General features: G+C 29.2%; 1 protein-coding gene across 2 annotated transcripts in view; it reads right to left on the bottom strand.

Moving 5' to 3' along the window:
• LOC106460777 (WD repeat-containing protein 7-like) overlaps positions 1-16544 on the bottom strand; it is a 211384-nt gene that overhangs the window by 41110 nt on the left and 153730 nt on the right. For both annotated transcript variants that reach the window (XM_022387558.1, XM_013920513.2), the window contains 2 exons: positions 12934-13231; positions 2606-2806 (listed from right to left, as the gene is read on the bottom strand). In XM_022387558.1, coding sequence (XP_022243266.1) covers positions 2606-2806; positions 12934-13231 — 499 coding nt within the window. The remainder of the gene's footprint in view (positions 1-2605; positions 2807-12933; positions 13232-16544) is intronic.

Here is a 16544-nt window from a genome sequence, read left to right as displayed (position 1 = left end):
TTGTTAATTAACTTTCCGTAACTTCGTTCAGACGAAACTTTAGCGACACAAGTTCTTACTTAATAAAACTGGTTTATTCTTTCCGAATACAACTTTACGATACACTTATTTTCAGCAGTCGCTCTATAACAAACGCTATATAGACGAACGTAAACAATACTTCTGACTGCAGTTCAATTACTCACTATCTACATACACATTACAATATTGTCACATTGTGAGCGTCTTATATATATATATATATATATATATATACCAGACAAATATATATCTTGTAAATGCTAGGGCATTCACGAAGGAACAAGATACTTCTAGAAAATAGGTGGCGTTAAAATAGTCACGTAATCTCGCTGGCGCAACAGTAGTTTAAATTTGCTATGTAATTCTGCAAAAAAGTGGCATGCGTACTGATCCTCCTATGAGCAAATAGTTAAACACGTCTATATAAATGATGAAAGGTCTAGATTCTGAGATACAAGCATAACAGTACATTTTTTATATTCCAATAATATAACTACATCTCTTAAAGCAGATGAAAGAAACCACAAGTATACTCAAAACACAGGGAAGTTGTAGAAAGCAGAGGTAAAAGCAACAAAAGCTCAAACTAAAAAATGTTGAATAAAAGAGTGCAGTAAGACATTTGTTTTTAAAAATTCAACAGCACTAAAACTGGAAACACACACACATATACTACCAGAAAAGTTGTAGCTTGTTCTATAACAATCTTATTTTCTCCTCTCTTTAACTCCTAGCACTTCAGCAATCAACAATTTTTCTCTTGAATTTGAAATAACTGTTGTAACATTCTAAAAACCCGAAGAATTAAGTTACTGTAAGAAAATTTTGCCTCTGCCATAGAGGAATAAACAAATGTTACAGTGCTAAAATCTTTACAAGTGAAGAAAGCTCCCGAGATTAGGTGTAGTGCAAGAACTGTCGTGTCAGCAAAATGATGATTTTTTAAAAATAAATGAATCAGTTGCTTTTGCTAGAGGATCTGAATGTTTATGAAAAGCATGTAATAGAAAAAAGTAACCTGTTTTAAAGTCTTGAAGAGGCAAGACTTAATCTTTTTGGAATCATATAAAATTCTGTGGTCAGTAAAAAATTATGCTTCAGTTTTGAATAAATGAAACAAAGAAATTTCAATTGAACATAAGGTGCAGCAAATAATCAAGAAAAAGTTTTTCCTTTGTTGACAGAAACAAAAACAAAGAAGACAACTATTCATCCATTGAAGTTTTTACTACAATGTAAAATTAAACTAAACAAAAGTTTAAAACAGTTTCAATTTATATAACTCACAAAAAATAATAGAATAAATAGGGTTCAACAAGATTTGCTGTGTGGTGTCAGTTACCTGATAACCTTAACAGATTGGTGTAGTCTCACTACTTGGTGCTACTTCTTTAGACATTTGCCCTTGGAATATTTAAAGAGAGTATAAAATTACCAATTTAAAGTGAGGTCAAATGGCAGAAAATTTAGATTTTCCTATATACAAACATGTGAGCGGTCTATGGACAAATCCAAAGGAGATTAACCAGAAGTTTGAGAGCTATCAAACATACTCTCTTCAATCACCACCAAGTTTTCTTCTAGAATTGGCAACAATCTGATTACTAAAACTGAAAGAGTCATGCAGGACTAAAACAAAAATAAAACACTGTTATAAGAAGAACAATACTTGTAGAAATGTTTCTCTTTGATTTCTTAATTTTTCCTGTGAATAACATCAAACATTCACATGTTGTACAAAATAAAACTGTTTGTTATTAATAACTTTTATATTTAATGATACAACCATTTCAACTTGCATAAGTTGAGACATCAGTTATAAATGAATTTAACAGATTGGTTTAACAAACCGAGGCAAATGTGAAACTTGTTTAACGATTATTGTCCTAGCTTTGAAAGCTGTCAGTTGACATTTATTTGACATACCAATAACAGTAATAAATTAGTAAATATTTAGGCTAGTTGTTACATGTTATTTAGTGAAATTATTCATATTTAGCAGTTTTCTGCCTGGTTAGATAGTACAGTGTTTCACGTAATTATAAAATAGAATAATAAAAACTAAAAGCATAGTTTTAAAAATGCTTGTAGACAGCTTGAAAGGGTAATGAAGAAAAACTTATATTAAAGTTTTTCTTCATTACCCATTCAAGCCATCTCCAAGCATTATTAGTCTCAAAGTGGGTTCCTCGTCATCAAATAGTTTTAACAAATAATAATGCCAGAGCCATAAGCAAGATTAATTTGAAATTAATTACCCATATACTTTGTGTTTCTATCCTTTCTTTAAGCTCATCTATTTGGATACACTTAAATAAACAAAAATGTATTTTAACCCATCATAGTAATTTTTTTAATGGAGAATATTTCAAGGTGAACCAGCAACAAAATTTTTTTTTGTCCTAATGTAATTTATTACGAACAACAAAATGAAATAGATGTACAAACAAAATAAAGTACAAATATTTCTCATCCTTAATATTAATTTCAGTATCAGTTTAATGCACTGCAACTGTTAGTTTTGTATGACTCTGAAGCTAAACTTATAATTTCATAAATTCACATTTAAATTATTTTTACTTACTAGTATTCCTGGCTAAAGAGCAATTTGAAAGGCCAAATCCTTCTACAACACTCCTCTTTTTTTGCTCTTCTGCAGGTTTACGTTTACTTTGTTCTATTTCATGACCATATTCTGCTCCAATAACACCTAACAAAACAATTGCTGTTGCTTGTCTACGTCTTCCTTCAGTTGCTGATGATGGCTTTTTGCTGTTATTCTCGACTGCAAGTAAGAAAAGAGCATAAATAACTAGCATCTTTATAATAACAAAAATAATTTCACAATGACAAAATGATTTGTTAAAAGATTAAAATAAGTATAATTGCACAAATTTAATTTCAATACACATACATCAAATGCTAAACTTAAGATTTAAGTTTTCAGAAAGTTTATCTCCGAGTAAGAGAATTGATACTTATAAAAATCTACATGTACACAATTTTATATTGAAAGTTTAGTTTACTAAACAGCCATAGGATACTAATACATCTTTACATATCAACCACTTAAAAAAATCTATATTTAAATAAAATAAAAACTTTTATTATTATTCTAATCAAGTTATTGTGACATATTTAAAAATACCAATTTCTTTTGGCTAACTCAGTAATCTAACATTTTCTATGTTCTTTACACTTTTTCTTCTTTAGAACAGAATCTATCACTTGCAACTAAAAGCTCAGTTAAAAAGTTCATTTATGTGATAAGTTTTAGTAAGTGTCTCATTCCACCTTTAGTCCAATCACTTAACATCGTATTGTATTACTTTTGCTTTTGAACTTTCACAGTACACTAATCACCTTGCCTCTGGTCATCCCCAAAGCTTGTAACTAAACAGATTAAAAAGCCTTGATGCTCTTGTTCCATTCAACTGGAGTGAGCTGACCTACAAGTGCAGACAACACCTAAAACTAATCCCTTCAGGGAGGGATATATTACAGCACTTTCTTGTGTTAAGTACAACTGTTTTACAACTATAAAAGCATGCTCGACATGAAAATTTAGTTTTGCAAAGAAAGGTGTGTCTGTAGTGTTGAATTGTATCACTAAAGTAAGAGAAAGTATGATTCCAACACTGATAAAATAGTCTATATCGCAACTGGCTATCAAGCACACCTTCCTTGGAACTGTAAAAAAAGATAATTCTGTAGACTATAGTCTACAAATGTGACACAACACCCATAATAATAAGCATCTCTCAATGTACACAAGCAAATGGGAAGTTAACTATTGAAAAGTGAACTAGTACTATCTGGCACATCTGTAACATCAGTCAAAGCATATGTCTATTTAAGGCCCAATCAATTTATTACCATGCTAATGATACAAATTTAAAAAATGGTACAGAGTACATCATGAAAGTTTATTCAAATTATTTATTATGATTGCAGGTTACAACTATAACTGAAAGTTATACATCCATATAGTCTGTATACTATCAGGATAACATGTTGACAATGATATACTGTGAGGAAAAATCATTTCTGTACAGATTGGATGCCAATAAATTATGGCTCCAACAAAACAAAGCTTCTAGCCACACATACAAGTCAACATACCAGTTCTTTTGCAAAATGCAAATACAAACAGAAATTTATACTTTACCATTTGTAGACATCCACACATTTCTGTGCTTTTGGGTTAGTCAACAGAGTTGCTTGAATCTGTCAATTGTGCACAGATTATGGAGTTGAAAAAGCATTTAAAGCAAGACAACACTGACAGTGTATTTCAAAAGTGCCTCCTGCAATGGAAATTGCACTGCAGAGCAAAAATACATAACCAAAGGTTTAACATAGAACATCACCGATGGTGTAAAATTAAGGCATAGACACACATCTCTGTATCATTAACACCTCTCTGAAAAAATGGAGATTAAAAATACCACAGAAGGATTTGAAGTTCTACAGTGTATATTCAAACAACTGCCAAGGAATGAGGGAGCAGAAATGCTAATGACAATTTCCTATCCCTCACTTTAAATTGTCCAAGAACCATATCATAAACCAATTTATAGGAATGAGAAATGAGAAAGTATTAAAGAATAGGGTAATGAGTTCACATGATACTAGGCAAATGCATCAGATATTAAACTTTCAAATAGTACTTTTGTGACTAGGTATGTAGGTGTACCTTAAACTACCATATGTAAGACTAATCCAGAGTTACTGCTGCTCCAAACAAAATCGAGGAACTCAGCATTAGGACCAGAAGAATAGAAAAAAAAAGTTGAAAATATTATTATAATTAAAACAGACACTGTAAACCAAGAAGACATTAACAATACCTTTTAAAAAGGATATTTAGGTATGACAGAGGTAATGAGTTGGGAAAATGTGGGTAAATTACCTCATAATAATTTAAAGGAGGCTTCTGAAAAACACAGCAAGTGTCACACCTGAATAACCTGGTAAGAAAAAAATCATCCTGCAGGTCAACTGCTTTCTAAAACACATATCTAGGAACAATCATTCTTTTGATTTTTCTAAAGCAAAACACCTCAGCAGAGAAGATACTATTAGCAAACAAAAACTAAAAGAAGCTATGTTAATAAAAACACAAAACCCTATTCTTAACAAATACAAATGTGTTCATTTGTATCCATTTTAATCACTCTCTCTTGTATATAATACAAATGTCCATACTTAGGCTCAAGCCTTAAAACTTTACTTACATATTTATATTTATTTAAATCACATGCTTTGTAGAATATTTTTGTTAGCACCAATTGTTGTATCTTATCTGATGATATCAGCCAGACCTAGTGAAATGTTGTGACAAAATAAACAGAAGTTTTATTCTGTACAACTGATAAAAACCATCTTTCATATATATATATATTTCTTTTAGTAATTTCTAATATCTAATTCATATTATTTTTCAGTTGTTAAAAATTTCAACATCATCGAGAATCTATTTTCAACATTTCTTGGTCTAAGATTTTATAACCATCTCCACCTGATCTTAAATCTAATGACAAAACTATTTCGAGAATATTTCTACTCTTCATAGGACTAAATTTATCCCCTGTTATAACAATAGTATAATTTCTCATAATTCCTTCAACAAACATTTTGCTACTAACTTTGGTACTTCTGTGAAAAATAGCTTTCATCATATGCAGAAAAAAAAACTACCTTCTTACTAGAAATCCAGATTAGATATTCTTTTTCTACAAAAGTGTCATTATCATCACATATTTCCTAATTTTGTACTGTACAATTTAACAAGTTTTCATTTCCAATCTGCCAAAATAATACGAAAATTACAGCAAACTCTTCTGTGAATACAGACTGCTACCAAAATTAAATAAAACTATTTCCCAATAATATCAAAATATAAAAACAGCTTTGACTCATGAAGATTAGTATTCTTATTTAATAATACTAATTTCATCTATCAAAGCAAAATATTTACTGACAGACAGTCTAAGGTACTGTGAAGATTAAATAGGCACATATTTTTAAGTGAATAGGCCTATGTCCCTTTCACTACATTGGAAAAAATAACAAGCTGTTTTAACTTTTTCAGCTGGCAGTTAAATATTCATAAGATGGTTAAGTCTCTCCGAAGTTGAACTTCAGATAAGAATAGAAGACTTTGCTAGAAAAACAGCTGTTCAGGAATGTTTTAATTCATCAAATAAATCTACCTCTTTTGATGTTGCTTCCAATTCACAAATCTGTTACAAGTTATTTTGATATCATTCCCAAAGTAAAATTAATAAAGATCTTTCCGTAAATAAACAATGTACTTTCCTCCAGAACCTACAATTACCCATTTTTTCTTTCTCCCAAATGTTCTTCATGTCTTTTGTTTATAAATTTCATATCTTCTTGACAAACCAAGAATGCTGAAATTAACTTCTCTATAAGAATATTAAGCACAAAAAAATCTATTTAAATATGATAAAATTGTAATTTACTTAAATTTGACAAAGATTATGCTGTTGTTATCGTGAATAGAATAATATACCAGCAAATGATGCACACACTCCTCAATGATTCATCTCATTTCCCAAAAATGGAAACTAACAGAGAAAAGAAATTAAAACACTTTATTTTACAATTACATAAATCATCTCAACTTTCTACTGATCTATACCAATTTATTCATCCCCCATACCCCTCAAATTTATGGCCTCCCAAAAACTCGCATACCTGGTTTCCATTTATGCTCTATTGTTTCAGCATACAAAGCTTACAAGTATAACTATAGGAAAATCCTCATTTGAATGTTTTCTGAATACATTTCTTGTGCTTCCTACTTCATTAAAAACTTTGAAATGTTTATCAAAAAATTGGGAGAATTCAGTCATTTTGTTCAATTAGTCACATTTCATGTAAAAGTTTCTTCATTCAAGTCACTGTCCTTGAAGTAATAAATGCTGCTCTGAAATGTTATCAAAACAATTTTAATCCTAATTTTCAAGTAAACATCAACACCATAAGAGACCCACTTCTCATGCAGATAAATCATCCAATTTCTAGTTTTAAGTTTTAAATTATATTATGCCTGGGATATCCTACAGCCCCAGTACTTGTCAATATATAATCATGATATGAATTAATGACAATGCTTTTTCAAATTCATTTGACAAACACTTTTTGGTTCCAGTAAGGTGAAAACATTTGATCAGCTTTCAATAACTCTGATATCATTTATGACTTTTTCTATAACCTAAGCTAGATAAACCCAAACAAAATATTCACAACAGAAAACAAAGTTCATGACAAATTGTCATTCCTAAATATTCTTGTTAAAAATACAAATGTAGACTTTCAAACATCCATATGTCATAAGACCACTCACAGTGGACTTTATACTACTTGGAATTCACTTTGTGATCAATGTCAAAAATTAGATATGTTAAAAACTGCTGTTCATATAAATAAAATCATAAGTTCCAAACTTGCCTGTTTCAAAAAAATCTAAAAAAAATCAATATTTAGATTTCAGTGTTTTGTACAACAGTTTTGTTGTTAAATTCGATGACAAGGAACCCACTTTGAGACTAATAATGGTTGGAGACGGCTTGAATGGGTAATGAAGAAAAACTTTAATATAAGTTTAACATAACAGCAAATGTACAACATTTCGACAAGGTTTAGTCATCATCAGGTACACTTGATAAACCTGCTTATTATGTGTTAACTTTCATCCCAAACTTCTATTAAAAAAATTTGGTTAAAAGCACTCAGAGAGAAAAAAAAATTCACATTAAAGTATAAATTACATTTTTACCTTGGAAAAATTGGTCAACTGCTGTCCAAAAAGTATACTGACAATGTAACATCAGGAAATATGTATGCAATAGAATATACAGATTACAAAAGCTGTTACACTGGTGAGATAAACAGACAGTTTTCTACTTGCTTGTGGGAACATTTAAAATCTATCTCATGTTTATAAACGCATGTCTAGAAACAATCATTCTTTTGACTCTTCCAAGATAAAAATCCTCAGAAAATAATAAAACATTAATATACAAAAAATAAAAGAAGCCCAGTTGTTAATGATAATATAAAACATATATTTTCTTAAAAAAAATACAAAGGTGTTCATTTATATTTATTTTAATTGTTCTCTCTCTCTATCTCTTGTATATAAAACAAATTTTCATACTTATGCTCAAGCATTAAAGCTTTATTTTCATATCGGTATATTTGACAGTTTATTGATAAATGCTTTCTTAATTATGCAACTTTTGAATAATATGCCTTTTACATTATTCTTATTATAGATACTTATGTGAATATCTTCTTTAAATTAATTTCTGTTTGCCTCAGTTCTTGAATCTCATCTGATGATGCCAGCTAAACCTAGTGAAATGTGACAAAATAAAATAAAAATTTTATTCTGTAGAGCTGATAAAATCCTCATTTGAATCACGTCTTGTACATTATTACTGTTACAGATACTCATGATTATTTTATCTTAAATTAATTTCTGTTAGCCTCAGTTCTTGCATGTCACCTGATGATGCTAGCTAAATTTGATGAAATGTTGTGACAAAAAAACAAAACTTTTATTCTGTACAAATGATAAAATCCTTGCCTGAAAAGATAAAAAACCTGAATCACCTCATTAGAGAGAATCACACAACTTTTGTACTATCCATTCCTTGTATGGTATAATTAAGCAATGTCAAACAAAAAGAAAAGGCTTCGTGTAAGAAAGGCTCTGTTGTTTATGTAAACATTTAGTATTTTGTTGTCATTGTGCATCATCACCATTGACCTTCAAATCATTTCCAGAAAATCTTTTTAAACACTTTGAAAAGGTCAAAGCAAACACTTAAGCCAAACTTATAGCACATAAACTTCCAAAACTGCTACTCCTCTGATTGTGAAGTAGGCATTCTTCAAAATATGAATCCAAGCTGAAGAGAAACAAATGAACAAGGAAAGCCATGTTTAGAGCCAAGCAATTTGTGGAACTTCCTAATCAATTATTTTCACAGGAAACTACTCTTCTTATTTTAAGCTTATTTTGGGTTCTTAAAGGTATTTTTGAACTACTCTTTCTTTAATACGACAGACATATTTATGTAAAACAATTCATGATTAAATTACTTGTTTAATCCTAAACTATTCTACATTTTTGAATTAAGCTGAAAGTATGACTAATACAGTTCCATGTGTTTCTCCTTATAAATTTTCAGTAAATTTTACTAAAACTAAATAAACTAATTCTTCATTACATATAATTGTTATTACATTTAATGTGATAAAACTATTAAAGATTATTGTCACAACGTGTGATAGATAATGGTGGATATATATGACTGTTTATATAAGCGCTATTACTCAATATATTTTGTGAGTTAATATTTAAAGGTTGTTTACTTTTTCATAACAAGAGAGTTAAAGTAATTATTTTAAAGACGATAGTTATGACAAGTTTGGTTACTTGGTAAGAGTCATACATTGCATTTGCAATTGATTGTTGTTGAGATTTAACTAATATTGTTGATGTCACATTACTTGAATCTTCGTTATTTTTCGAGGCCTCAATGAATAAGGTATTTATATAAGTGGCTTGTGAGCACAGGTTAAAAAAAAAGAACTATTTATAGTTCAGGATACAACATATTTTTTAGTGAAGTATTTTTAATCAAATAAAATAAAGATTTGTCCACGAATATATTGAGTATTTGTTTTGAATAATCTGTGTTCAAAGTATATTTTCATGTTAAAATAAAAAAATACTTTTCTTTATCTCAAAAATCTCAAATTTCCTTTGTGTAATCCCTAAAACCTCCAAGATGCATTTCAAACGTTTTTTTCTGTAAAACTTTATAGTTTATCTATTATTTTCTCTACCCTATCTCAATACGGGATCAGTAAATTCAGCCGACCTTGTACCGAACAAAGAAATCAAAATAAACCAAAGTTATCATAAAATTATACATCTATTTATAAATATATTTTATTGTTTTATTGCCCTTTGAACCATGCCTAACTACTGTCTGTGCCATAAAAAGTTGTAAATCACTTAGAGAACGTGCAGAACACGTTACGCTATCGAATTACATCACCCACGAACTACTACAAGCTGCTCGCATGTGTGCATGCCTCGTGAACCATTTTAATTGTATTATTATTATTTTACGTAATCTAATCTTAAATAACTTAAAAAGATCCGTATTTTCAGATTTTAGTTACTTCTATAATAATAAATAAAGAATAAGTAAGAAAAACAAGAAATAAAGTACTTACCCAATCTTCTTTATTTTTGCTTTTGATTGTTGATGATAGTTAAGCCTGATTTTTCATAGTACTAATAGTAATGCACTTAATAATTTTTATTTAACTAAATAATGCACCAAAGAATATAGACTAATAACATGCAAAAAGTAGGCAAATTTCCTTACCTCTCAAAATTTTTCTGGCTTTCTAACTATGCAACAAGAGCCGTTACAAATTCATTCAAGCTAGTCGTTAACTTTCCCATAGGAAAATATTTGCACTCTGAAAAAAATTGACGATTATCTGTTCAGAAGACGTTATACAATACATCATTTGATATTTGAAATCTTTGACTTTCTATTGGTTATGGGTAATATATAATGAAACGTAAGAGAGAACTATCAATGAATTATGAAAGAGAGTATGTGACAGGTGGGTGTAGCAGGAGGGGTCTGAATTTCTATTCAATAGCTCTTTAACCCTATCACCTCGGATATCCTTTACTGCACATGACACGAGGTTTTAGTGTCTTACATTCAAAATTTTATTAAACTATTTTTTATTTATTTATCTATACCAATTAGAATAACATAAAATGTTAGCTAATAATCCATATTTTAATAGTATAAAAGTTTGAAGTTCTTAATCCTACAAGGCAATATTTAAAAAAATCCAGAATTTCCACTAGTGTGACCCACTTGACACATTTTCTCTTAGCATGTCATCTTCCCTATTTTATCCACCACCCCTCAAAAAAGTAAGAAATTAAATGTAAATTGTTCTCTATAAATCATTATTGCTCAGACAAACCATAATTTTTAGTCTTCAATTTGTTTTGGTTAATAAGAATTTATTTTATTTGAGCATATTGTTTTAATGCAATAAATTTAACAATATGTTCAATAAAAAAAAGAAGTTTTTTCTCATCCATATAGTTTGTAATGATAGTCTTAATTTTATCACACTTACTGAACCTAAATATCCTTACTTTATGTTTTGTCATAGACAAATATTCCCTACTTTTCAATCTGATTTACAAAAAAAGATATCAGAAATGAAAACAACATCATTAAAAATTATAAGAAAATCTCCAGGTACTACTTTATTCTTAATAAAAAAAGTGTTAAAGCTTAAAAATACCCTCTGATAGTTAATAGTTTTAGCTGTATTATGTTTACAACTGAGAACAATTAAAAGTTCACAAAGCCTTCATGGATATGAAAGTAAATGAGAGTTCAACTAATACGTTCACAGTTGGATAAACGGAAGGCATAAAACATAAATGTTCAGCTGACCAAAAATTAGTAGAAATAAATATAAGCTTAGGAGAGAGCAAAAAAAAGGTAAAAAAAGCATTTAGAAGTGCAATGTACACAGTTGAGAGACCTAAAGTTAAGACACAAAAGAAAATTTTAACACATCAATTCTAAAATATTTTTGTGCAAAATGTTGTTGAAATATAATTATATTCTTGATACAATTTTGAGAATTGTGTTATGTGTGTGCAGTTGGAGTGACTTGAATACAAACAAGACCAGAAAGAGTTAACTCTTTCGTAACCATTTTATGTTTTAATACTATAACTTTTAAATTAATGTATCTTCATGAAATTTTAAAGATTATCAGTAAACATTACAAGGCTTTCATATGCAAAATATAAGGTTTTGTTATTAAGTTTTAGGATTTTTTAAGTAATGTTTTTCTCATATCTTTTTATTTTTTGAATGTTGACTATTCACAAACATCTAATTTGAATCAATGCTGCATTCAACTTACCACATGACAAACAAAAATAGATATTTAGGTGTTTTTTAATATTTACTTTTAAATTAACAAATTAAATCATATATAATACTCAAATTTAAATTATAATGTACAATTTGATACCAAACTTACTGATATAAATTCATAAAATAGTAGTTGAATAAAATTTTGAATGTGAGTCAGCAAATGCGATGACATGGCCTTTGACCCGTGTAAATAGGGTTAAGCCATTACATCAAATAAAATTTTTTTTTCCATTTCAAGGATCACTCACTGACCCTATTTAGTCCAAGAATGATCTCAATGTCACTGAGAAAAATCAAATGCCATGTGCCTGTACGCATCCACTAACACATGGATATGTCCTAGAGAATTTATCACTTTTTATCATATCCTTTATATCCCTGCTATCTACATACACATTCAAACTACTGGATATGCAATTCAATGGTTTTCAAAGTTTCAGCTTTACTAAAAACATCTCCCTAGCTTAAATAAAAAGCAATTTCTGCTGGTTTAAGCCTGATTAATTTTATTTTCAATAACCAGGTACAAGTGCTGATATATTTATTCTGGGCTTAGAGTCAAGTTCAGTTACTGGTTTTACACTCATTACTTTTTAGTTTTTCCTTTCTGGTTCTTAACATTCTCATTATGAATGTTTATGGTTGTACAAACATTTCGATTCAATTGTTGCATTGTTATCTGTAATTATTGTTTTGCATTTACTAAAGGAATTTGCCAAAAATGGAATAAATATATTCTAAAACATTCAAGAATATGTTGTCATTCATCACTTTTGTGGTTGTCTTGTTCATAATGATTATGATTTGAACCACATGAATTTGTTGCTAATAATATAAATTTTTACAACTGGATTTACATAGTACTTACTATCCAAACCTTGATCATCTTCATCATCATCTTCCTCTGAAGACTGTTCTTCATTTCTAGTCTGTTGCTGAGTTTCTATCTTAGATACAGATGATGTACTAGAGTTTTCATTTTGGATTTTAAAGTTAGATATTCCAGGACTAGATTGGTTTGAAGAAATATTTTGAGAAGAGTGACTTGAATAAGGTTCTTCATAGTTAGGTAGGAATGAAGCCCATTCATCTACTACCATTTTTCTGCCTTTAGATCCAATTCTGCGAAGTTCAGCTAAAAGGAGAGCTTGAGCTGCTTCACGAACCTAAATATATTGAATATTTTAATTATAAAAATATTCAGTTCAACATTATTTGGCAAGAAGAGTATATAGCAATTAATAAATGTAGAGTTTCGTATTTATTACTGTACCTACTATAGTAAAAGTAACAATTTTGACATGTAAATCTATCTCTAGTTCCTTCAGTTTCTCTGTTTGATTTAAGCAATGTGTACCTTCCTTACATGTAACTGGGGTTTTCGAAAAAAATAAAAACATGCTAAAACTTTTTAGAATGGACAGCAACTGCCTGTTGTGGAGACACAAGTGTAGAGGATAACGTTTCTCAAAGTCTTACGCTTTTCGCCTTCAAAAACGTCATCCTCTTCACTTGTGTCTCTACAACAGACAGTTGCCGTCCATTCTACAAAGTTTCATCATGAATACACTGCCTAAACAATTTATCAAAGAATACAAGCATGCTCTTATAAGGCTCTATTAGTACATTTATTGAGCAATGAAAGCTAATTAATAAATATAATAAGGCAACAGTTTCTATAAACCATACTTTTTATAATATGCTGTAATGTAATATTAAATTTACACATTTCTTAGCTAAAAATATTATTTGTAGGTGTATTTATCATATTAACATGTAACATGAAAATAAAATGTTTCCTTAAATTAATTATCATATGTTTTTAAAATAATAACTGTTAAGTATGAACATTAAGTTACTTATATAAATTCCAGTTTCAAGGTATGAACAATTAATTTCCTAAGATGGTACTGAAAAAATAATAAATCTTCAATTCTGGCACAATAAACTATAATTAATTAATTAATTTACTTCATAGTAAGTTTCATGATCTTGAAAGCATCAAAATCTTTAAGGACCGACCACGTAGAATGTGAGACTTAAAAAAGTATTTCTACATCATCATTGTAACAAAAATGTACATGTAAATGTTTTTAAAAAGACAATTTTTAAAAAGTTCCTAACTTTTAAAGTCACACTCAAATGCACTTTATAACTTTTTGTTATAATGTGAGACTTAAAAAAGTATTTCTACATCATCATTGTAACAAAAATGTACATGTAAATGTTTTTAAAAAGACAATTTTTAAAAAGTTCCTAACTTTTAAAGACACACTCAAATGCACTTTATAACTTTTTGTTCTCAAAAATCATAGCTGAGACTAGGTGGGAATTCAGGTTAAAACTCTGTTCACCAGGGCACATACTTCAATCAACTTAACCCTCCATGTGCTGCCTCTATCACTTTGACCAACCTTTCAACTATAATGTAATAACAAAACTATGCATACTATAATTTTTAATGTGGTAAGTGTATCTTAATGAAACTTGGCAAACTTCTAGTAGACATGAATTTATGCATAACCTCTAGAATATTCTAAATGATATATCAAAAGTTTTCAGTAAAATTTTAGATTATATCTGTTTACTTTTTCTGTCTTAACTCTATATACAGGCTCGGGTTATTGGACTGATTTAATAACCATCACATAATTAAAAAAAATATAAGTTACCTTTTATTCTTTCCAGAATGACTGCGCACTATTAGAGAGTTACACACTATTTATTCCTACAGCTAGAGCTAACACGTTTCAAATCTCCCAGTCATTTAGATTTATTACCAAAGCAAAATATCACAGAGTGGAAGCATTGTGTAAACAAAAAATTGAATTCCCAGAATTTTTGGTCAAATTACAAAATGCTGCTCTAATGAAATATGCTTGTACTTGGAAGTATTTTCTTTTATTCAATTTATTTTTATCTAACCTCACAAGTTTCTTCTTTTTAACATTTTAGTTGATTTGAAAACAATAAATAAAAGATATAAGCATAAAAAACAAGAAATTTAGTAATTAGTATGAGTCTTATACTTTTTTCTCTTGATGTCTCAATGAGTTAACCATACTTTTTTGTAGAGGTGTTGTTAGTACTTTACTTACTTTTTTATTTATTTTAAACATGCAATTTAGAAAATAAAATATTGACATTTCTTTAAGTTAAATTTATATTTAGAAATGCACATAACTTATACTGTTAAATCTGTATTGCAAAATTTCTGCCTACTCTCTTAAATTGCCTATAAATATTACCAAAATGATGTGCCAAAAGACAATATATATATTGGTTTGCTATATATATAGATTTTGAATATTACAAACATTCAAATTCAGCAAATTCACATCGACATTAGTATTTTTACGAAAATATTATATAACTTCATCAGTGGATAACTTGGCATGTTTGGCCGGCAAAGAACAAAGAACAGAGCTAGATAGCTCCCTTTTAAGTGAATTGTATCAACATTAACTCAAAATTAATTCATTCAAGGTGAACCCTCGACAAGATATCAAGGAAGTTCCAGATTAGGTAGAGGACTCAATATTGTTTGGAAGTTTGTAAAACTTTTGTACATAGATCATTATCATGATATAAAAGACTGTTTGGTTTGTGAGCAAATGTTATATTATTGTTTAATTTTATTATAATAAGAGTTAAAAGCAGACAATTGTAAGAGGTTTTGTTAATAATTCAGTGATGTTTAGAATATCAAACTTCACAATTTCGAGAATATAGAAGGCAGACAGATGATTAAGTGATAAAGAGAAAAATAGCATGAGACGAGCGAGAATAGCAGACAGATAATAGTGAAAGAGAATAAAGTTGGCAAGAAGTTAAGTACTGTAGAAGTGATAGGACTAATGCCTGACATAGACATAATGTTTAATAAGTTAGACTAAAACTAACAGTAGAAAACAAGATAAGAAAAATAATTTTATTCTGTCAAAGTGTGGTTCTAAAGTAATTGAATCAGACTGAGTGTACTTTAAAAAAGTAACAGAGGATCTTCAGAAGAAATAAGACTAAACGATTACAGTAACTTGTGCCACAATTGTAATGAATCACAGAGAATAATAGTGCGATAAAAATAGAGAAAATAGTTCAGCTTGTCAACTGAAATTCTAAAGTAATTGAATAGGCCAAAGCGGATATTTGACAAAAGGAACAGAGGATCTTCGGAAGAAAGAAGACCAAACGATTATGGTAACTCGCACCACAATTGTAAGAGAATCACAGAGAATACTAGTGCGATAGAAATACAGAAGATAGCTTAGCTTGTCATCTGAATTTCTGAAGTAACTGAATAGGCCTAAGCTACATATATAGTATTTATAATATAATACGTGTTGAAGAATTTATTGTACATACGTTAATTTGTTCTGAATATATATATTATTTTGAAAACAAGTGAAGTGTGTGCTGTTTATTCATTGTTGAACTTATTGCTAACAAGTCACAGACACCTACTGTAGAAGAATCCTA

The sequence above is a fragment of the Limulus polyphemus genome, unplaced genomic scaffold (assembly GCF_000517525.1).
Source record: "Limulus polyphemus unplaced genomic scaffold, Limulus_polyphemus-2.1.2 Scaffold834, whole genome shotgun sequence".
Classification (NCBI taxonomy): domain Eukaryota; kingdom Metazoa; phylum Arthropoda; class Merostomata; order Xiphosura; family Limulidae; genus Limulus; species Limulus polyphemus.
The sequence above is the reverse complement of the archived record's forward strand: the minus strand, read 5'-3'. Positions and strand labels throughout refer to the sequence as shown.